Source organism: Cupressus sempervirens, chromosome 10 (genome assembly GCF_028749045.1).
Source record: "Cupressus sempervirens isolate cs-2001-9-10 chromosome 10, ASM2874904v1, whole genome shotgun sequence".
NCBI classification, from domain to species: Eukaryota; Viridiplantae; Streptophyta; class Pinopsida; order Cupressales; family Cupressaceae; genus Cupressus; species Cupressus sempervirens.
The window spans coordinates 4,031,747-4,055,890 of record NC_143127.1 but is presented as its reverse complement, the minus strand read 5'-3'; the positions used below and the strand labels follow the sequence as shown (position 1 = coordinate 4,055,890).

The 24,144-nt window shown below is 34.4% G+C and overlaps 1 protein-coding gene across 1 annotated transcript in view; it reads right to left on the bottom strand.

Annotated features, from left to right (window-relative positions):
- Window positions 1–11,161: 11,161 nt before the first annotated feature.
- The window catches only part of LOC149532271 (T-complex protein 1 subunit zeta 1), a 67,296-nt gene continuing 54,313 nt past the window's right edge, over window positions 11,162–24,144 (bottom strand). Inside the window, exons 10-15 of the mRNA XM_089806498.1 lie at window positions 14,365–14,569; window positions 14,111–14,205; window positions 13,611–13,679; window positions 12,264–12,371; window positions 12,051–12,169; window positions 11,162–11,780 (exon numbers count right to left, since the gene is read on the bottom strand). Coding sequence (XP_089662624.1) covers window positions 11,708–11,780; window positions 12,051–12,169; window positions 12,264–12,371; window positions 13,611–13,679; window positions 14,111–14,205; window positions 14,365–14,569 — 669 coding nt within the window. The 3' untranslated portion in view covers window positions 11,162–11,707. The remainder of the gene's footprint in view (window positions 11,781–12,050; window positions 12,170–12,263; window positions 12,372–13,610; window positions 13,680–14,110; window positions 14,206–14,364; window positions 14,570–24,144) is intronic.

The window sequence follows — 24,144 nt, the reverse complement described above, 5'->3', positions numbered from 1 at the left end:
TCTGACTAATTATCACCCTTGACATTCTTATTATGTATCCTCATGCTTTTGTTGCTTACTTTTGGCTTCAACATTCAGTAATGACTCTTTTTATAATGAGCTAACATAATTGTCATTGCAAAAGCAACATGGTCGATAACTGCACAGGAGTCACATTATTTGGTTGTACATGTACGAGTAAAATCTTAGCCATAAAAATTGGTAGTGGCTACGATGCAACTTATATGCATCCAAACTAGTGTTAAATAGTCTTAAGTCTTTTATATACAAATAAAATACACTCAAAAGAGGTGCAACTTATATGCACCCAAACTAGTGTTAAATAGTCTTAAGTCTTATACAAATAAAATACACTCAAAAGAGGTGCATGTAAGTTGCACTATAGACAGTGCCCATTACAACATCGACTACGGTGTCACCAAAATGCACCAATTTATAATGAAAATATAACTTGCTTAAACTATTGAACATTGGATGGGGTGCATATAAGTTTTCCGGTAGCCATTGGCTCAAAAGACTGGTAATTATCGTATTTATTGAATCTTTGTCATTTTTTAATGTTGTCTTTGTATGTGACTTAACTACTCAAAACGTATGTTTTGACTTATGAGTATTGAAGAAGTTCCTTATATTTTGAAGTTTCCCCTGATACCCACGTAAAGATACCCAAATATTCATGCCCTCAACTCAAAATTACTAGTACTTATGGACAAATGTCCCAATAGTGGTGCATAAATGGACCAATTATGAACCAAAAAAAGATGAAAAATGATCGGTTATTTGAATATGTGAAACTTATTAATACACTTCTAGTTATCAATTTATTGACTCCTTTATAATTAATAATTGTGGGTTTGGGTGCATAAGGAGTGTACAATTATTGATATGTGCTCTACTACTAGTGCTCTTCCCCAAGTCAATAAATGAAGATCAAGTGTAGGAGGGTGCTCTAATTGGTTGATTGTTGGAGTTGTCATTGATAATTTTATCGTTGGTATGAGAAGAAGAATGTTGCACATAGACTTTGTAGGTTGTCATTGATGTCAACATAGTTTTTTTGACTTACAATGTGTTTGCTTTGGCAATTGTGTGATTTTGTTCATCATGTTTTGGTTTGCATTTTTTTGTCATTATAGATATGGGTTCGTGGTAATTTGAACAATATGCTCATGAATACTAGATGTGCCTATCTCCAAGTTAGCATGTGTTATCGGTCTATAGAATGAAAGAGGTGTGATTTGTAAGCTTGATCTAGACAGTTCCCTTGCTTCCTTCAAAATTAAACAGTTTATCATAATCTTCACAAATCATTTGGTGATTTTCAATCCTACATCTTGGGTTGAGATTAAGCATTATTTGTAACATGTGATTTCTGGTTGACACTAATTTGTAGTATGTCTCAGTCGATTTATTTGGTGAAATGTATGAATTATTTTGGAGGAAGCGTCTAAAGCATTTTGGGAGTTGAATTATTGGTCAAATCATGTATGAATGACTTGAAGTATGATTAGAGTGGTATGTGTGTGTAGGGATGATGGCGAAGATATAGATGTGTCACTTGTTATATGTGATTGCAACTAAAATGTGCAAAGTTTGTTTATTAATCTTAAAAGGAATTGATTTCCATGCATGTGAGAAGCAATTATAATAGTTGATTATATTTACTCACTTCTCTCGGGCAGTGAGCCCTCCAACATTGAACCTTGTAGTGAGCAATTTTGCAATATATTATAACTACTTATAGTATATTGAGAGTAAACCCTCTTTGTGGTTTTCCCCCAACAGGTTTCCACAATTAAAATATTGAGTGTTTTCTTGTGCATGTTGTTGTGGATGATGTTTTTACTTTCATTAATTTGTCCATTATTTCTATCCTTCTAATAAAAATAATAAAGTTAATATGTATATAAAAAGGAATTAAATATTTTAAGGAATTTTGATTCATGATTCCATCTCCATTGATGTTTGGGGAGAACCAATTTAGTGTGATTCCCTCCTATTAAAGTTTCTCTTGTGGTTAAGTGTCTTTTAAGTTTATTGAGGTTTCGGTTTGACCCCATATAAGACATTTTCATCCTTTTTGGTTTCCAACTTGATCACAAATAGACTTTGTGTTGTACCCTTTTACCACCCACCTTTTTCTATCACATAGCACTATAATTGTCATCTTAGTTCTTAAGTACTCAAGGTCATATTCATCAAAATAAGTTTAGATATATAAATTTGGGTCTTACTAATTAATTATAATGGAAATTAAACATCCTTGGAAATATAAACAAGATTGTGTTAATGCATGTAGCTTTAGTCTGACATTACTGTGACAAGCACATACATATGTATGTACGTACAATACCATGATGCACACCTTGTTATGCATATATGCATACGTACATGTTGTTGTATCATACACAAACTGCAACTAATGAGATATATATATGTTCTGAGATCATTAAGGCATGTTCGAGATTATTTTTTGGTTCCTTTGATGTTTAGATCATGATCGATTTATCCTTTATATTGGTTCGCAGATGTAATTATTGGTTATACATGTAATCACTGTGTTTATGATAGTAACTAATCATGAGTATTAGTTAACAATGAATGGGTGTGAGAATGAATGTCCATGTCTCCAATTGGAGACATGACCATTCATCCCCACACTCCTTCTGTTGATATTTATCTAATCTGCCCGATGTAATCTTTGCATTGAAATCTATTAATGCAAGCACTCCAAAAGGATCGAAGATATTTTCGAGTTTGATATACTTCACTTTTGTTATTACTGCACTAACGTTTGCAGATTCTGGAAGCAATTCAAAATATGTGTTATTGTTTGTACCTGTACCAAAAATTCTACAATCAATTAAATTTGGGAATAAAATTTACAGATTGAATTAAGTATTTATTTTATGAATTATGAATTTGCGGGACAATATATACTTGGTATACAACCCACATAATTTTTTAAAGATACTCTCATTGGTTGGGAGCCTATTGATGATTCCATCTCTATTGATGTTTGAGGTAAACCAAATGACTATAACCTTCCTCAAATCAAAGTTGCTCTTGTCAACATTTAAGCTTGACCCCATTTAAAACATTTTTATCTTCTTGTTATTAACTAGATCATTCATAAAGTCTAGGGTGTGCTAATTCACCACCCAACTTTTTTCTTTTGAAAGGAACATTGTTGTCCTATTAGTTTTTAAGAAGTATTAAATGTCTTATTCGCCAAAATAAGTTCAGATATATAAAATTGGGTCTTATTATTTTTTATTGTTATAAATTACACTTGAAAATGTTCTAGTTGACATATATTCATATTGTATTTTTATAAACAAGGCACATGAGCCATTTGACTAGATGCCTTTAAGATATAAATACTTTCATGGAACACCCTTGGGATATTAACAAAATAGATTTTTTGAAAATTATTTAGAAACTTTCAACCAAATGAATTTAGCATGTGTACATCCATACTCAACATCCTTCACCAATATACTCCTAGCTTGTGATAAATGGGAGCTTTGGAACAAGGTATGGAAATTCATTGGAGCATAAAGGATAGAGGAGTTTTCTTAGATGTTGTTGTTATAACTACCTTAGATATTGTTCTTAGATGTGCATGGAAATGTATAACCCATAGACAAGGTACATGAAGTTTTGTCTAACAAATTGCTTCCAACAAATGTGCTTTCATGGAAGGCCCTAGTTATAAGATATTTATAAAATGGACTTTTTTTAAAGGATTTAGAACCTTTCAACCATATACAATTTGCAATCGTAAAACCAAACTCTACATCCTCAACCAAACATCCTCCAAACATGTGTCAAATGCAAGAAATAAAAAAGGTATGGTCATCCATTAACACATAAGGGTAAAGGAACTATTTTGAGTAGTTAGATTTCTCTAGTAGACATGTATCTAGGATGTGGCTACATATTCATAAAACCTACATACTCAGCTTTTGGAGTACTTTGGATAATATAATCGTAGAACCAATTCACCATACAAACTAGTACATGGTATATGCTAAATACGATCAATGAAGTTGAAGAAGGGTTCGACAAGGTATATGCTTAGATTAAAACTAAAGAAATGATTTTTTTTTGTTTGCATTGTATGTATGTGACTTGTGATGATTTGTGTTCATACTACAATTATTCTTATAGTTGGTATGTGGACATGTCCCATGTTTTTGAATTCATGAGTCTCGTGGTTTCATTTTTAGTGAAGAGAAATAATATGTACTATTTCTCCAATATAAAAAATAGGTTAGACATGTTACCCCTATTCTTGATTAGCATTAGTTGTCTTGAAATGTAGAGGTTCACTCTCCTCTAGTGTTTTACGAATCCCAAAATATTAAACTTTAATTTAATAAATTAAAAAGAAATTTGGATATATTGTGTAACTTTGCACTCTATATGTGTTCTTTGGGTTGCAAGTTTTCATGTGTTAGTCAAAACCATTTTATACATATTCTCTACATATTTGGTTTTATCAAATTGAATTAAAAACAATTAGAAGATTCTTTTGCAATGCATGTTTTGATTAAGTAAAAACAAGTTTTGAAAGGACCAGAAACCTTTTACAAAGAACAAGAAAGATATATCAATGAGGATCTTAAAACAACTGTGGAAAACCACCTGACAAAAAAGAGGGATACACCAAAGTTCCCAACAAGAGGGCAAATGGCCCAAGAAGCCACAAACCATCAAGATTTACATTTTGGTTTAGTCTTTTGAGAACTTAAAGACATATCAAATGAAGGTTTGGAGGATTTGCCTTTTTTTTTCCTTTAACTAATGTCCAACCATCCTCCACCTTCCTAGTAGCCTTCTACCAATCCCCACTAACCCCCAAAACCCCCACAACAGGAGAAGCACCAGTAAGTAACTAGGTTCTAGATAGAGTTAGCAGCAGAAAAAGGGACAACATCAACATTATGACCCAAGGTCGTCAAAGGGACAGCAGTCAAATCAACAAAGACATCAACAGGCAACGTGTTAAAAACAACATTCTAATTCAAATCTGTTGTAGGGACGCATTTGAATCATCTGAAACAGCAACAGAATCCTTAGCCAAAGTGAGATCAATATGAGAAGAGCTATCCTTTTGCAATGCATGTTATTATGGTCTACAATAGTTGTATGTTATTCATTAGTTTAATAAATGCACACTATTCACCATAAATTTCTTGTGCGTGTCAAAAACATAAAATTGATGAAATTTATCTGTATTATCGATGTGTTCATAAATAAATAAATGTGTATTTGTGTTGACTATTTAACATTTTTTTCCCAAAAACATATGAGAAATCATACACAGTATATTGTCTAAGCCTATTTCAAGTTTCCTTGTTTTCTTTTCTATTTTCCCTTTTTATATTGTTTTCCCTTTTATACTCTCTGATCAAAAGAACACAAAAAACATTGAATAAATAAATAATACATGAGGAAGTTGTCCCTCACAAACCTAGAAAAAGCTTAAACTATAATTATCCAACTAGTCACATTTATTTATATCCTTCACTTGTAATAGTCAACACCTTTGTTTATGTGACATTGACCTCTTTATGCCTTTGGTTGTGGTTGTGTAAGGGTCAACCCCCTCATTACGCTATTGAAATTAATAAAATAAAATTATATATATATATATATCCTAGCAAAAAAAATTAATTAATAACAATCAAGTGTAAATAAAATTTATTTCTTATTGCACAACTCTACCAAGCTAATTCTAAGATGTAACGTAGGAATCTTGTCTCATTTTCTATGAGTTATGTATGAGCATTTCCTATACAAGGCACTCACTTTTTCTATTATTAAACCATCAATTACAAGTTACAAGTTGCTTCCATGCATGTAATGGAGTTAGGACCCCAAAGAACATATGAATTATATTTTGGCCACAAAATAGTGTTGGAGTGTCAGAATATTCCAAGAGAATCTAGACCTAATTATGTGTGTATATATAATTTAATGTTTTATAATTTTACAAACCTAGGAGTTACATTTTGAAGGAACACTTTTAAGCATCTAAATTGGACTTTCAAATGGTAGTTGTTTCTCATTTTGCATGTTTTTGTCAAAAAAAAAATTGTAGTTCATTCACAACAAGTAGGATGTAAAAAAGCTCAAAAGATGAGCAAATCACAAGAGGCATATTGAACAACATTGTTTGCAAATTTGTAACATGTTTCAAGCTTATGATAGAAGGAAATCAAATTCCATGTAAAGATATTAAAAATTAAAGAAACATAGTTGTAGGTTGTAGTGTTGTTAAATAGTTGAGTAATTGTAGTTTATGTCTGAACTTGAATTTCTAAATGAGTGATGTGCTTTGCTAATTCTAATTGTTATGTCCCACCAGCTGACCCAAGAAGACAACTAATTGCAGTTTTTTTAAATGCTACAATAACATATTATTACACATAATAAGTATAAATTGATTAATGCAATATAACTGTTAAGATACACAATGCTAAACATCATAACATTACATTTTGACTTCTTAGGCTCCTTGACATCACTACTTGGTAATGTGCAAACACGTGATCAAATCTAAGAACCCATAATGAGATAATGTTCATAGTCTATACTCATTTTAAACCTAATATCCACATCCTCCTAACTCGTAGCAAAATCATAAACATGTATATATGACCAATAAACAATGAAACAATGTAAATCTAAAAAATATAATTCTATAATACATCATTACCTGATACAATTACATTTACATTTTCTCTACAAAGGGTGTACTGCTTGATTGTCATGATCACAAATACAACCACCTCTCATAAGGCGTATGTCAATTACACCAATCTACAACATGTGAATATCATATGACATAAGATAACGTAATGTACAACACATCTCTATTGCAGCAATGAGTAAGGGCACTTGAACTAAGTTCATCTGTGTGATCACAAACAACTAAACCTTAATAATAAAAATATTTACCACCCAACCGCATGGAACCCAAAGGACCACTCTCATTGTTCTCGAGAGGTTGATACCTAGGCTTCACCCCACACAAGCCAACAAGGTTAAAACATAAAGAACTCAAGCATACACAAAGGTTATAAAAGAGACACAACAAGAGATACTAGAGGTGAACCACAAGGCTAATTGGAGGAGATTCTAAGACACATGCACAATCTTGGGTCACTCTAGCAGTGTCTTCCTACACCCTGACCCCAAGTGAGAAATCATGTGGGATTGACAAAATTTCATAATAGATTGATAGATAGATAATGATATTAATGTTCAACAAGAGACCAACTAGGGTCTATGTGACTGAAAGATACAATAGTACTGAGAAGAATACAATAGCGGGAGTGCCAAAAGGCGTCTAGGGAAAAAAAAAAACAAGAGAGAGAAAGATCTTCAATCCTTTCAAGGTACAAAGAAATCTCACGCAGAAGGATAAGGCCTAGGACCTAAGACGAGCAAGGGTTAGGGCTTGACATCGTCGTTGTCTTTGTGTAGCTATGGGGTTAGAGTGTCACCGTCTAAGGAGCCCATGCTGAGGTCTGACCGATCTGGTGTGTCTGGAGATGAGTGTATGCGATCATTTCATGCCCTAAAAGTGGAAATGGAAGGAAAAAAGTCAATGATGAGCTGATTTGAGGTTTGACGCCAATGAAACAAGATTTGTAAAGTATGGTCTTTGAGTTGGGAGGCCTCCCCATCGAGCTAAAGGACGAGATGAAGGTCATGAAAGTGTGGCAAGGCTACGCATATTGTGCATGTCAATTGGCTTTTGAGGTTGACCTCGACTCCCAGTGTGCAGGAAAAGTGTCACGAATCACAACCTTGAGGTTTCATTTTTACCGTCCACTTACCCTCTTGAAGGGTAGCCACAACAAGAACCCGAGCTAGCTTAAAGTATAGTCACATGCGATTTAGTAAGATCCTAGTCAAGATAAATCTTGGTAGGGAGAGGGACAATTTTCCTCTTCGCCCTAAGAACCCAAAAGCGGTCAGCAAGTGAGAGGAACCGAATTAAGAGAATGCAGTCATGTCTGACCTAGGCACAATCAAGTTTGATGTCTGCAATATCCAATTGGTCCTTAAGAAAAGAGTAACTTGCTGCAAGAGGTTTTGAAGGAGGGAGAGGGAGACCACGGACCCTCAAGTTTAACTCATGTGCACGCTTGACCCTTTCGTCAACCATCTTGATCTAGACAATCTCCTCCACTCCGAAAAGAGTAGTAGTAGTAGTAGAAATGGGGTTGTTACAAATAGACGCCCAAGATTTCAACTGTTGTTCAATTTCAATCTTTAGGGAGCCATGTTTGTTATCGAGTTCAAACTGTTTCTTCTTCAATTCAAATTGTTTCTCCTTCAATTCATGAATATCTAACAGTTGCAACTTGCAATCGTCCACATGAGTTCTGAGATTGATAATGTCCAAAATAGCAATATCCAGCTTGTTTGGTAGATCTTGTTCTATTGTATATGGCAATCAAGTTGTATCTTGAAATCACTTAGTGTTTCTGAGATGTCTCGCACAAGGACTACACAATATCCCAAAGAGTTATATTCTCGAATTCATTCTTACTCAACTTAGTAAAGAGATTAAGAGAGAGCGAAGATGATGAAAGAGTTGTGTCTTTTAGGACTTTATTATCAGACTCAACTTTTGTCAAACGGTCTACAATCTGCTAGAATGTGACTAAAACATTCTAAAATAGGTGAAGGTTCCATGATGGGACCACAAATAAACACCCCCCCCCCCCCCCCTCCCCCGCTAAATGTTGTCGCTAATTAGACTTCAACACAGGTCAGACATTTGGTCAAACAGTTCCCATGCAACATTGCATCAGCGAGCCTAAGCTCCAAAAGCCGTTGGGGAGCCAACCTTGAGTGACGATGTCGTTGGAGAGTTCAAGAAAAAAGAAAACCCTTGCAACTACCTCAATAAAACCTTCCCTGCGTGTAGAGTGCACCTAGAGTACTAGTCCACGACACTGCATACGACTGACAACTCCAGAGGTCATGACCCTTCATTGCACAACTAATGGCTCCCACGGCAGGCACGACAAGGCACTGGGACAAGCACGCCACGACACGAGAAGCTCACGGCACAGCACCAGAGTCGAACACCAGCAGGCAAGGGCATCGCGGCTAGCATAAGGAAGTTGATTTGTCAATAAATGTGACACAGGTCACTAGACCTTCTTCAACCCATCATAGGATTTGTTATAGCAATTAGCAAGGAAACACAAACCCACTTCATTTTATAATTTTATCACTCACATGCAACTCTCTGATGGGTTACCCTTACAACCACTTAAGGTCCCAACCACCATTGTGAGTCAATCTCCCAATAATGTCCCCAGAATACTCATCCGTCAAAAGTTGAAACAGAAGATCATAGTATTCTCAAAACCATGAATAGACATCTCAAATGCTCATCGGAGCCACATGGATGTAACAACATCACCATATGCATATCATATAGGAACCCTTCTAAGTTCCAAATCATCAATCAAAGGCCAAATCCCACGTAATAGTTCATATCTTCAGAGATCAAATTTTCTTCAATTATACACCAAATCACTTGCATTATACAAGCAGACCCCCTACACAAACAACATACAAAATATAACATCGTACATATTTATAGGCCACAAACATTAGTTACAACCATAGGAGCAAAATATGAGGCATGACGACTCCCGCTGGCCTCTAGCAAACAGATGGAAAACCCAACTCATAAAGTTCTCAATACTCAAATAACAAACCACAATTTCTTACTCAACCATAGCAATAGATACAACAAAATTCTACATTCAATAATATACGGCAGTGTGATTGATTCTATCATGATAACCAAAATTCCTTCCTTAACAACCACATAGAATCAATTCTACACCAAATTTCACCCCCATATAGAGACTAATCGTAATACCCAGCTATATTCCTTGGTCTTTTATTACACAGGTAAATAAATTTAGTATCTAATGTAGGAATCGCATAGTAACTTTAATTTTTTTTTTAAATTAACAAGAATTGTGTTTTAACGAACAATTAATTATAGTCCCCAAGTATTTTAAATCAAATTATTTTATAGAATCTCAAGTACAATATAGTTCTTATCAAAATGAAATATAATTCTTAATAATAGAAAAGGTGCACTTTCTAATATAATGTTATTAAATTACATTTTTAAATAACCTCGTACTACCTATAGTTCAATTCACAATTAATTTTTTAACATCTTCAACTTGATAAATCTATAAATAATTATATAAACAATTTCAACCTAAATTAACATTTTTCTATTGTTCTATCACGATTATTCTACACTTCGCCTTACAAGTGATTCTTTTAATTACAAATGATTCATTTAACTAAAAACTGATTTTCAAACACAATACGATTGTATATTGAAATAGATTTATTGTAGTTTTGGAATTAATATTATATATTCATTTAATATTTAAGTATTTTATGTAATTATATATTAAAATACATTTATTGTAGTTTTGCATTTAATATAAATTCTTTTAATATTTAAGTACGATTTTATAAAAAGAGGGTATAATCTAAACCCAGATTTTAAAATGAAAGGAGGAATGATTTATAGTTTCTTTTCCTCCCTTATCATCTAAATACTAGTCTACCCTTAAAGGTTAGTTAGAGGAAGGACATTACAACAGTTCTTCAATTTTAAAAACAATAACCCCTTCTTCATGACGTAGGAGTTTTATTTATATTATCTAATTCAATTAAAGATTTATGATACTCATTTTGAATTCACCGTATCAAATTGAAGTACTAGACTATATATGTCGGCGTGTATAGCTACTAACAAAATTAAGAAACTAGTATTAATGTACAGATATTTGCATCCTTACCTTGAGTTATGTACATCACATTGATTTGTGGTTCCATAGAAAGAACGTGCTACACCCACTGAAACCATACATAATTTTAACCATCGGATATATTGCTCACACAAGAATAAGAAATTATATATATATATATATATATATTTTTTTTTTTTTGCGAAAAAAAAGAGGTGTATATAGAATATAGCGTAGGATCACCTCTGGAACTTACATATGATCACTGTAGCCAAAGCATTGCAATATTATGTCTGAAAATCGATTTAATCCCTTTCCAAACAAATTAAAAAGCCACATAATAAAAAGCCATACTGTAAACAGATCATTTCAGATGTGGACACACAGTTTACAAATTTCTGTCAGAAGCATACAGCTCTCATAATTGTATAATAGGAAAATCAAATCCTCAACAGAGGGAATCTTGACAGAGAGATGGATGCAATGGAAGGCAAGAACCTTGTGGGCTAATTAATAATATTAAAATATACAAAGAACAATAAAAGGGCCGTCTTGTGCACTAGACTAAAATGCCAAGATGTAATAGCAACAGTACGTGCAGACTTACATGCTCGAAAGAATCTAAACGCCCATAATCAAGAACTTTGGCACACGAAAACACAAGAAAATAAGTCTGTTAAAAAATTAGCTTTGAACACTCACGAACCTCATGTACTTTCATATTAATGCTTCGGTACTTAAAACAATTTTTTTGCTTGCTAGGCCATCGGTTTGTTCCAGTCTGAAATTACAAAATATCCCATCATCCCCTCTACAAAATTGCTATCATCCGCCTTCCAAGCAATTGTGAACGATGCCAGAAGTTTGAAGCCAACATTAGAAGTTCAGCTTTTCCGCATGTTACGTCCAGCACGGATCACCTCGTCCACCAGAAGTAACTGTGAAGCAATCATGGGGCTGTACAAGACATTCATGTCAGTAATACATTCAAATTAAACAGAAGCACAAATGTTGATCATAATTCATGTAAGATCTTGTGGAAAACATTACAGGACTCTATTGAGCTAACTCCAACATATTTTGGGTTAGATAGCAGTCTATAGTGATATAAAAGATAATAGGTGCAGTTTAAACAGACAAGAAATTATTCCACTTGCAACTTTGGCACACACATGTAACCGTAGTAGTAGGATAATTTGGTGTAAAATAAAACATATCAAAACACACCCTGAATTGATGATTTGACGCTTGACAGAGTAATTGTCAAAGATGCCCTCCATATATGGGTCCATTGGTTCTCCTGTATGATGATTTAGACCAACAATGTTGCCTTGGTCATGTTCAGCCTGTAGTAAACACAGTCAGACATATCCAAAAGCATAACAAATAGAAATAAGTCCAGAAATTCTATGTTTATGCAATATCAACAAACAATCTCACCTGGAGCCCAATCAATACATCCTGAGTATCTAATCCAGAGTTTTCTGCTAGAGTTTTTGGCACAACTAAAAGAGCATCAGCAAAGGCTTCGACTCCGAGCTGTGCACGCTGAAAATAAAAAAGAATGAGCCATTAATAGGTATAGAAATATCGTTGGGCAAATTTATTAAATGGTGCTTCCTCCATCCCAAAAAAATGTAATCTTCAATTTACCAATCAAAAAGACCAGTTTAATAAAAACAGAGATTTACTTTACCAAAACATAAAGCAAATTGATTAATTATAACTCAGATGCTTTATTTCAAATCCTATTTGAAAAGTTTATATACTGTACTTTCTTTTCCGACAATTTCTTATGATATCACTTCTTGGCACAAATTGGCACTTATTTATGTGCCTGGGGAAGCTCCTCGTTGCTGTTTCCTATCTGTAAAGAAAGAAAAGAGCACGAGTTTTTCCCAGCATGCTGCCTTTTCCATCACCGTCTAAAAGATTATCATCAATATCATTTTAGTTGATCGACATTTCAAAAGATCTTATTAATGAGCCTTTGAAAAGCAACCCAAAAAACCAAGTTTTAAATATACAGATTTATTGTCAAGAATTTCAGATTCAACAAATCAACAGGCAAAATGAAAAATACTTCTGTTAATTTTTCTTTCATTAGCATGTCTGCAGTTTCAGTAAGTATGCCTTCCAATTAGCGGTTTACACAGTGGGTCGTGCTTCTGGGTTCTCACAAAAGGACTTGTAGAAGTTTATTTATCCATATATAAATTGAAATCTAAGTTGGGAGGTTCTTCCTTAAGTTACGAGGTCCTTCCTTGCAGGCCTGGCTCTGCTCCTGGTTCTGCCCAGGTACCGGTTTGCCGCAACATAAAGCAAGACCAAAATCTGCTCAAATAGTTATTCTTTTGTACGTGACTCGCAAAACTTATAACCGATTACAATCGATTTTATGTTTTCTTATTTATGTTGTATAAGTACTTTGCTTATTAAATATAAGTAAACATATATATTTGTGGGTTGGTGTGTGTGTGTAAGTGAATGAGATTTTTACATGTTATGCACTAACAAACCCAAAACCCCCAAAAGTTTGGACGAATTGGAAAAGCAGATTACCGAATCCAAACCAGCAACATACCTCTAAATATACATTAACTTACTCTTTGAAACCTCTGCTTCGAAATATTAGAAAAGATATTAACATCATGTTCAAAGGTCTCGTCTTAATATATTATTGGAGTAAAATATAACGATATGAAGTTTGAACTGAATGATAAAATAAAACTAGAAAATCTGACATGTAATATCATATGTTTCCATGATTAAGAACTCATGGCTTACCCCCTTAACAGTTTTCTTAACAGTGTTCTTGAGATGCTGACTTGCTGCAACTTCAAATGCTCCCGCACCCTAATATCCATCAACAAAGAGTACAGTATGTTCAAGCAATGCAATCCAATCGACACTGAAATAGATACACTTCCAGATCCGACATTAAATATATGGTAGAATAGTAGTCAAAACTTATAGATAGTTGCAAAAAAAGTCTTCTAAAAATTTCACATAAATTAATTTAAATTTTGTACAAATTCAACACAAAGACAAATAAAATATAAAACAAAACACCTGGAGATTTATTATGATTATATGGCATCTACAATAAAATAATAGAATGACTGGAATCAAATTTTAAAATGAGGTTGACAATGGACTTTTTCTGTCATATGTTTCCATTAGCTAAGTGGAGGCATAACCTTAAGCAAATTGTGCTGCCTTTTGAACCATATACACTAGCTATGAGACCGAAAAAAGATCGTACTAAATAAAAAATGGCAAGTTACCAAGACAACAGCTTGATCTTCAATTGTATTTTTGACAGCCCTCAGTCCATCACGGACTGCATCCTTAATTTGAGCAATAGTGTGATCATTAGGCCCTGCAATGGGCAAAATACCAGATGAACAAAAAATTGATAATAATTAGTAAAAGACAAAATCATCATTAAGCCCCATAATCTTCAAAATACAGCCCTAATAATTATTAATGGCATAATCTGCAAAACAAAGACAGATAATTTACATGTTTTTGAGCCTACCTTTTATAAGAATTGTACATGAGTGAGGATTTTTAACGTTCTCCACAAAGGTGTATTTTTCTTCCCCAAGCACATGCTCATATACAAGTCCTGCCCAGCCAAGCACATCGGGAGTCAAGTCATCAACAGAATTAACAGCCTCACCACCACAAGCAAGCACCAATCTCTCCATATTCCGTCTCTTTGCTCTTCTCAGAGCTACAATCTGCAAAACACCAGTTAAAAAGGGCATTACTCACAACCTAAGTCACAAGGTTCAAATTCGAATTCAAATTAGTCAATCATAAAATTTGGATGAAGTTAGGCAAGGGTAAAAATTCTGAAAATTAACTTATATAAACTTACTTACTTCTGATAATTAACTTATATAAACTTACTTACTTTTTAGTATAAAATAGTCAATCATGAAATTTGGATGAAGTTACGCAAGGGTAAAAATTCGAATTTAAATTAGTCAATCATAAAATTTGGATGAAGTTAGGCAAGGGTAAAAATTCTGAAAAAAAATGACATTAAATTTAACTTATATAAATTTACATACTTTTTAGTATAAATAGTATATCCACAAAATTGTCAAATAGTTTGACATTGCTAAATAATTGAACAAAATAACTCTATTATTTTAAAATAAAATAGTATTATTATAAAGAACAATATTATATTATATTAAATATCATAAGGCTCGGAGAGGATTAAAAATGGCTGAAATTCAAACTTCATGGATGAAATTTAGCATATCCTATGACTCAGCTCACAAGATTGTTAAACAATTCAAGCTCTGTAGTAGTGGTTTTCTCTAAGAACAATGAACAAAACACAATTCAACTGAACTAGCATAAAGATTTTGTGATGTAACAAAATGGCAAGATCAATAGCAACTGAAAAGGCTGTTAAGAGTGATTAGAATAATTGAGACGGGGGGGGAAGGGGGGTGAATCAGTTATCCTCTAGTCCAGAGGTACCAATTCAACTTTTAACAACTTCAAACAGCTTAATCAAACTCATAAATCATCTCGGTCAATATAGCAACTCATCAATAATTCAACTTATTCATATCATCACCTAACTCCCTGTTTTAGTGTTGGCCAAATTGCAGAAACATATAACAGTAAATAGCATAACACATGAAAACATCCACACAAGTATGACACCAGGATTTAACGTAGAAACCCAATTTGGGAAAAAACCAAGTAACATGCTACCACTTTGTCACTCTTCTTAAATGAGCTCGGTTAAGAGCCAACCTTATTAAAAGTTACAAAACAATCTATTATGTGTGACTATTAAAAGATTTGATCACCCTATTAGGAGTGACCTTGTTCGAGAGGTCTTCAAAAACATCTCATCAGAATGTCACTTTGATTAAAGGGTTTTTTACTACCACAATGGTTAGAAAGTAACAAGTAGGTTTATCTAATAAATTACAACTCACTTTGCATGTTCATATCTCCATTCAGCTTGATCTAATAAATTACAACTCACTTTGCATGTTCATATCTCCATTCAGCTCATTCTTGATTCATTAACCGGTCTTTATCACATTTTGCATTTTTGATCTACTTGGCAACACCTCAAGCAATCTCTCTTTCACCAACTTCTCGCTTTTTCTCTGCAACTATTGTTCTTCCACTTATTCTTCACAAATTCACCAACCAACTGTAAAACATGTCATATGCCTCCTTAAATAGACAGGTTTAATCTTTTGCCATTTAAACATAACTGTAGATCTTAGGGTTTGATTACATTCATTGAATATGTTCATATGACATTTTGTCTTTCTTCTTCTTTCCTTAAAACTTCTGGAAACTTGTCATTGAATCTTTGCCTTAGATTGCTTAACAAACTTAATTCATGAATTAAACATGCCAACTCATCAATCCTCATCTTGAACATGTTTTGACTATTCGGTAAATTCAACTGTGTCAACCTCAAATCTTGACTCTTTCTCAAACTGTTAATATGTTGACACTCGGTTATTACTATGTTCTTCAGCTCGGTCATCACTGGATAGCTCGGTCACTACTGATTTGTCTTCAGTCAGCTTGCACTAGCTTGCTCGGCCATTGTTGTGCTCAGTCATTACTTTAATTTCCTTCATCTTTCTTTGTCATTACCATCACTCAGCTACTACTGTTTTGCTCGGCTAATACTCAAGTTCCTTAATCTTTTGCATGATAATGCTTAACTTCTTCATTGACCTAGTAACTTGTTGCTTGGTCAAACTAGTGTTTTACTCAACTTCTTTACTTGCATCAATCATCTATTCTACACTTCAACTCATCTTTCTTCTTCACTTAATACAATGATCAAACAACATATTATCTTGTCAAATACTAATTGATCAAGTGCCCTTTGTAGTTCCACCATACTTACTCCTCTTTACTCAAACCACTTTACTAATTCATCGTGTTATCTCTCTTTTAAAATCCTCTTCATTAATCAAATAATATGGCGCTTTACACTATTAGCAGATGTCTTACCAATACGGTGTGACAACAACGACAACATAACAATTGTTCAAATTGTAGTTCCACCAAAGGCAACACAATCTAGACATTAATTTATGGGTAGAAATTCTATAAGCAATGATGTGTGGTTTATGTGCTTCATTTTGGGATTAACATAAACAATTATGAGTACTTGAGCTGTGCCCATAATTTTATGGATCTGTGCCAATCATGGGATTGAGCTGTATCAATTATCTTCCAGGGGTCTAGCCAAACCCCAGTGAATCAGCCAACAAGTTCCCTAGGTGGGCGGGTGACTGGGTCTAGCCTTTTTTAGAATATAAAAAATCTTCTAACAATTCAAATGACAGTAAAGCTGCATTGCCTATCTCCATTCTAAATTCCCTTCTTCCAATCAAAATAAAGAACCAAGGGTAAACCTAAAATGGTAAACCCAAACCATGCAAAAGTTGATATAGATGTGCAAGTGAAGGACCCTCCAAAGCAGAGAGAGCAAAACAAGACAAAACTGGAAACCCATTCAAAAGGGGAAAGCAATGTAACATAGGCACTGGGACATGGCGGAACAGGTTCTGGACGGGGAAAAAAGGGGCTTCAATTGGGAGGATGGTGACAGCAGGGCACAGGGCAGTAATATACTATACATATAGTTCTTGAAATGCTAGTTATGAAATGATGCATGTAGTATAAGAACTCATAAATTATAATACCAAATACTTACAATGACTAGCATGATATCAAAACAAGTACATAATCATGTACATACATTCATACATATGCATCTGTAGTGTGTTCGTGTGGAACAGTGACCTCTACAGAAAGGGGCAAGCAGTGTAACACAAGCACTAGGACATGTCGGCACAGGTTTCTAGGACGGGCAAAAAGGGGCTTCAATTGGGAGGATGGTGATGGCAGGGCACAAGGGCAGTATTATACTATACATATAGTTCTTGAAATGCTAGTTATGAAATGATGCATATAGTATAAGAACTCATAAATTATAATACTAACTACTTACAATGACTAGCATGATATCAAAACAAGTACAGAATCATGTAGATACATTCATACATATGCATCTGTAGTGTGTTTGTGTGGAACAGTGACCTTTACAGTACCCAGTAAACCCCTTTCAGCTCTGGTTATGTTACCATAGCAGCCCTTACAGAGCCTGGGTCATGGCCTTGTCCAGCATGGGTTCAAGGTCCAGATCTGGTCCCCCATGGACTTGACCAGGATTGTGTTGAAACTTGGTGGGTCCCCAAGGTGAACCCATGACTCACTTTTTATTTTCTTATTTTTACTTTTTTGCAAATTGCCCCCCAACCCTAAAAATGGATTGCAGTGCATTTTGAAGACAAAATGCAAATGAAATGTATCATATATTTGTGTGTGCACATGTACACCCACACACGTGGTCAAATCCACGATCCCATGACCATTCTTGTTCTGGCAACTTAGGTTCTGTGTATAGATTCTAGAGCACAATATATGGAAAGCCTCTACAACACAATTTTCCTCAGTATTAGTATTAACCATAAAACAAGCACTGTTTGAAGATATCTACCTAACTTGCTGTTAGATTTTATGTTGTTGATGGCATGATTATGTTAAAGATGACTGAAGACAATTGAGAAGACAACAATTAATTATTGATATAACAGTCTGTTGTGTAATCTGATCAAGAACAAAACATAATGTGATTTAAATCGTGTCCCTCATAGTCTACAGATTCAATGAATCCAAGTCCGCAAAAAATATTGCAATTATAATATGGAAAAATAAATTGGTATACTAGCTGATGCCAAAATATTACAGTTGACTATGCTTTTTGACAAAAACCATTGTTAACAGCAATTGAGTCGTCATCAGCATCAGAGTCTTCATCAGCAAGCTTAATAACGATAGTGATTCCAATTCTGATATAAAACAGTAAGACAGAAGTAACACTAGTGGAACTAAAAGATAATGATATTCAAATTATTTCAGGAGTTCGGAATTATCAAGTAGTTAATTCTGAGTATTGTGCTGATATATAAATAGGAGTTCAGATTATTGGCTCTGTGAGAGTCATTGCTTCCTGTAAGACATAGTAACAGAGAGCTTGTGACTCAGTAATGGAGAAAATACAGTAACAGTAATATTTACAGTACAAGATTCAGTATATGTTGGTATCTGGTGGAGCATGGTAGAAGAGTATCCAGCTCTTCATTGAAGAAGAAAAATACAATTACTTTGGAGCTTCAGAAACAAAATGACAACCAATTGCTGGTTAGCAAATATAATGAGGAAAATAATTATCTGCTTATACATTGTTTCGAAACAAGAATATATTGGAGCACAAGATTCATTTGCAGTTTGCCATTATCAGATGTGAGAAACATAAATACGTCTTTCTATAAGATCAGCAATTTAATAATATTGTCAGCATATTGAGCACATCATCGAGCAAGACAAACAGATACTCACACATATACATACTAATGCCCAGTGATGCGTACGTATACCAATCAAATAATGGCACTGATAATGGATAAGCAAAACAGCTATTAGAATATACTAATGGCAGCATAGTCAGCAAAGTTATTTGCCACATAACTCCTTGACAGAAATGCAAAAAGTATGATTTGTCTTGATAAATATATCTAAGGGAGCAATTATATTCAAAGTTATGATTAGCGTGTGAAAAGACTTTCTTAAAAGATAGGATCAAAGAAGAATGAAGAGACGTGTCTCTCCGAAGATAGGCATATAAGTGAATAGTGTTGAGTGTGAAGAATAAAATATATAACAAATATACACCAGCAAGTTAATGTTAAAAAGAAAATATAAAGAGTATGTATGCAGATATAAGCAGTGAACACCAGCGCAGGAGGATGCAAGGACGAGTCTCCAGGATGGGAGAAAAGGGCCTCAATTTGCATACGGCAGGGAGACAGCAGCAGGGAGAGGGCCAGCAGTTGGTAGGGGGAGGGATGTTGCATACTATACATATAGAAAATGAAATGCTAGTTATGAAATGATGTCACAGTATAACTTACCGAATTGAAATACTTGCACATAGCAAAAATGCAATGTGAACCAGAACCATTGAACATTCAAAATGGTAACATACTACATAACCAATAGTAACATTCATAAATCAAGATTCAAATAGAAATCCAAATTATCAAGAAATGGGATTTATATTAGTTTTTATCAAATATCAGCTATATCATAAGGATAAAGATGATAACAATGTGAACCATCATGCATGATATGAATCATGATCACTATCAAAGTGACAACATTATATCAAAATGACAAAATGTAGAGATAGAAGCCTCTAATCATCCCCGAAGCCAAAGTCCTCATCACTGGAACTAATAGATTCCTCGCGCTCAAGTTTCGCAATATGAACACCAACCAACCCTACATCGTGCTGCTTGGCTCTCTTCATAAGTGTATCTTGCGATCTACGATATACAAAACATTGTGTACAACAACTAGCTTCTCTACTCTCTTAGAGGTAAGTTAGTTCCTCTTAACAGAGGGGATGAAGCACCCAAGCGCCCAATTAGAGATAAGTTTGTTCCTCTTAATAGAGTTGATGAAGCCCTCAAGCGGCGTGGCGGTGACACTTTGGCAGTGGTGGGGGAACTTGGGTACTCCAAGTACCCGTCTCAGGAACATCCCTGCATCGGGCACTCCTCGATTTTGGGCTGGGTGTGTGTTACCAAGTTTCACTGGATATAAGGAAGATATATGCAGAGAAAAAGAAGATATATACAGATATGTATAGGGAACAAGTGCAAGAATATATGCATGGTGATTTGGCGGCAAGAATATTATCAGATGTAGAGCAGAAAAGTAACTAAATGAAAGTAGTGTAAGATCAAAGCAGAGAATTGTGAGCAATAAATCAGATTTATATTGAAGACTATAATGAGATTTGTGAAGCAAGGTCTCATACAAGGTTAAACCAGATTTGGAACCAGCATATCGGATTGACTATTTATGTAAACTCATGGCAGGTTTTCAAATGATTCTTGAGCAAATTTGGACAATTTTATAATGCAGATTTTTAGAAGAATATAATGTAGATTATGATGAAGGAGATGAAAAAATATTGTAAAAGAAATAATTATAATGTTTGTAGGCACCAAATCTCTAGAAGGTTGGTGCGTACAAAAATTGTCAAAGAAATTCATATAAAGCAAGAAATTTGTTGTGGTTTTCTCCTGCCTTGGGTTCTCATGTAAACATTGTGGTATTGTGTATTAGAATATTATAATGTTTCTTTAATGGTCATCTTAGTTAATCTTAAGTTTATTAGGTAGTTCCTATTTCCGTCTTTAGTGCACAATTGTTTCTTTTAGAAACATCGCCTTTGTAAATCTATATAAGGAGTTTTCATCTCCTCTACTTAATACAACTACAACACCATCGTTTTACCATAACATAGTGTCCAAGTGGGCCAATGGGGTTCCATAACATTTAGCAGTTTTTTCAAGTTAAGTTTGAGCCTCTTCTCAGCTGGAATTTTTTCCCCCAAAAAAATACATTTTTTAAATGAAAATCATTGCAGGTATTTTATGATATAATGCGGTTCGTCTTCGAAGATGTTTTCCTCAAAATCAGAAATCTACTCGAGGGTTTTGATTGCACAATTTCTTGGTTTGAGCAAAAGTCTCTGATTTTCAACAATTGAATATACTTGCATGTGCTTTTTGAGAGTTGCATGCTCTTGCATGTGTTCTTTTACCATGAAGTCTTGTGTTTTGGCACATGAAGGTTTCTTTGATGGGTTTTCATATTTTTTCCTAAAAAATTATCTGGTGGGTTTATACTTTTTTCCTCAAAAATTATCTGGTGGGTTTTACCATTTTTTCCTCAAGAACAAAGCTTTGTATTCTCCGATCCATGTCTTGGATTCTATTGTTTAGTTTTGATCAATTTTTAATCTCAAAATTTGTGTTTGGTTTTTCCAATTTTTCTCTTGAAAATCATGGCTTTTGTTTTTGGGCATCATTATGATTTGGATGGTTTGTTATTTTTTCCTCAAAAACATGCCATAACTATTCTCAATGTTTGTCTCTGTCTCCAGGGTAGAGCAGCTCCATTATCCAACATCGAGTTAATTGTTTTGTGATGATTCTTAGTCAAATGTTTTCATGATTTTGGGAGGGTTAGTGGCAGAATCAGCTCAATGGCAGGCTCTTCTCTTTTTTGAAAGCTTTTTGAAGAACAGGCACCCTTCTCTATTCTTTTCTGCATGAATTTAGCTTCTTGATCATATACATTTTGCTTAAAGACAGTTGTTAGAGGATGACTATTAAGGGAGGGTATTATTATATTATAATGTTTCTTTAATAGTTATCTTAGTTTATCTTTATTTTAATAGGCAGTTTCTATTTCCATCTTTAGTTTGCAATTGTTTCTTTTAGAAACATCATCTTTGTAAATCTATATACAGAGCATTCATCTCCTCTATTAAATACAACTAACAAGATCAATTTACCATAACATTATGTTGTTGTTGAGACCCTCCCTAGATTTGCAAACTGTAAGTGACCAAGAAGCCAAAATCATTCTAGAAAAGAACAAAGGGTGCCCCTACTTCAGAAATCTTTGTAAAAAGAGACAAGCCTCCCACTAACTTTGTCACTGTGATGAGGCTGCCCCTAACCCTCCCCCAATCAGCAAAACATGTGACCAGAAATCATCACAAAGCTGCTCTACAAGAGACAGAGACAAATACTGAGAACAGTAAAGCTATTGTGATGGAAAAAATTTAAATTGATATAATTTATTGCTATATTGATTCCTTCTTGCTTAGGTTGGATTAATTGTTTGAAGCACCATTGCGGATGTGTCCTATCAGATCTTTTTACAAGCTCTTGTGTGAACTCATCATAACTTTTTATTTGTCGATGACCTTGGGTGACAAGGCCAGGATGCCACCATTCATGGGCTACCCCTATCAATTGAAGCACCACAAATTTTAAATATTTTCTCCCATCATGGAGCTTGTTGAGAGATAGGTGTCTAATTTTTGCACCCATGAACATGTTGTGGTTCTAAATGCATGACACATGGCCTTGTCTTTGGATGGCTGGTAAATGTGTATGGCAGTTATATTAATTGGCATTCACTATATATTCTAAATGAAATATGGGTGGTGTTAGATATTTACTATTGGCAGTTTATTGAAAAGAATTCATTTATGCATTCTATTTGTGGTATACCTTCAGAATTGTGCAACGTTTTCACATTGAGTGGGGCAGTGTCAAGTTCTTGTAATGGGGCTGGCAAAGGAGATATTATGTGGGACCACAAAGTTGCACAATACAGTTTCAGCCTTTGACAATGAAGAAATGACTACTGACTACTGTGGGATTCCTGCAATACACACACACACACTTCTGGTATACACTAGCAGTGAGTGTGCAACAACATACGAATGTGGTTGAGTCGTATAGTGTAGTGGTGCTGTGTTGAAAAAGGAGTCAATGCTTGAACTTTGGTGAGCAGAGTAAGTTTATTTGGGGCACAGCTGAGCAGTGTTATGTTTGAGTTGTGCTGCGATTTGGTTGAAGAATGCTAAGGAGCTGATGATGCACAATGGCTGTTATTCTGTATGAAGCCCATGATATTTTGCTGGTTCAAGTATGAATCAAAACGACTAAATACTGTGAATGAGTTAGTACTAGTGTGTCGTGTAACTTTTGGGCTGTGATTGAGGTGCTGTGTGTATGGTTAAATGTGGTTTTTGTTTCAGTGTATTTATGAGTTGGTGTCTTGGCGCTTCGAGGACAGTCGATGCTGTCTAAGAGTTGATGCTCACTTATATAATCTGGATCAGTGCCCTTTATGTTAATGAAAGCTATTGTCATGGTATTCTTACCAAAAGTGGTTTTCCAGGTGAAATTGAGTGTTTGTGTCTTGATGTTTGCTCTCTCTGTGTTTTATGAGGTTTCATGTTGTAAAAAGCCTGATATCTTCTTTGAGCAAAGCAAATCACAATAAAACCTTAGTAATATTCAGAGAAATTCATTTGTCCCGACTTTGTACAAGAAGCACCCACATATGGTGCTAATTAATTGACTAATGGCTCCATAAAATGCTAAAAATGTGTTGTAATTTAAAAGATCAAAATTATGGCAGTTTTCACATGCGTAACATTCCTTGAAAACACATACCTTCATTGTGCAAAGCAATACCAAGAAAACATTTCTACGATTTGGACATTCAATTGTCACTAATCTATACAGAAAAGGAAGTTTAACTCCCCTACCTTAAGAGAAATCACCAACCCTTTTGAAATGTACCA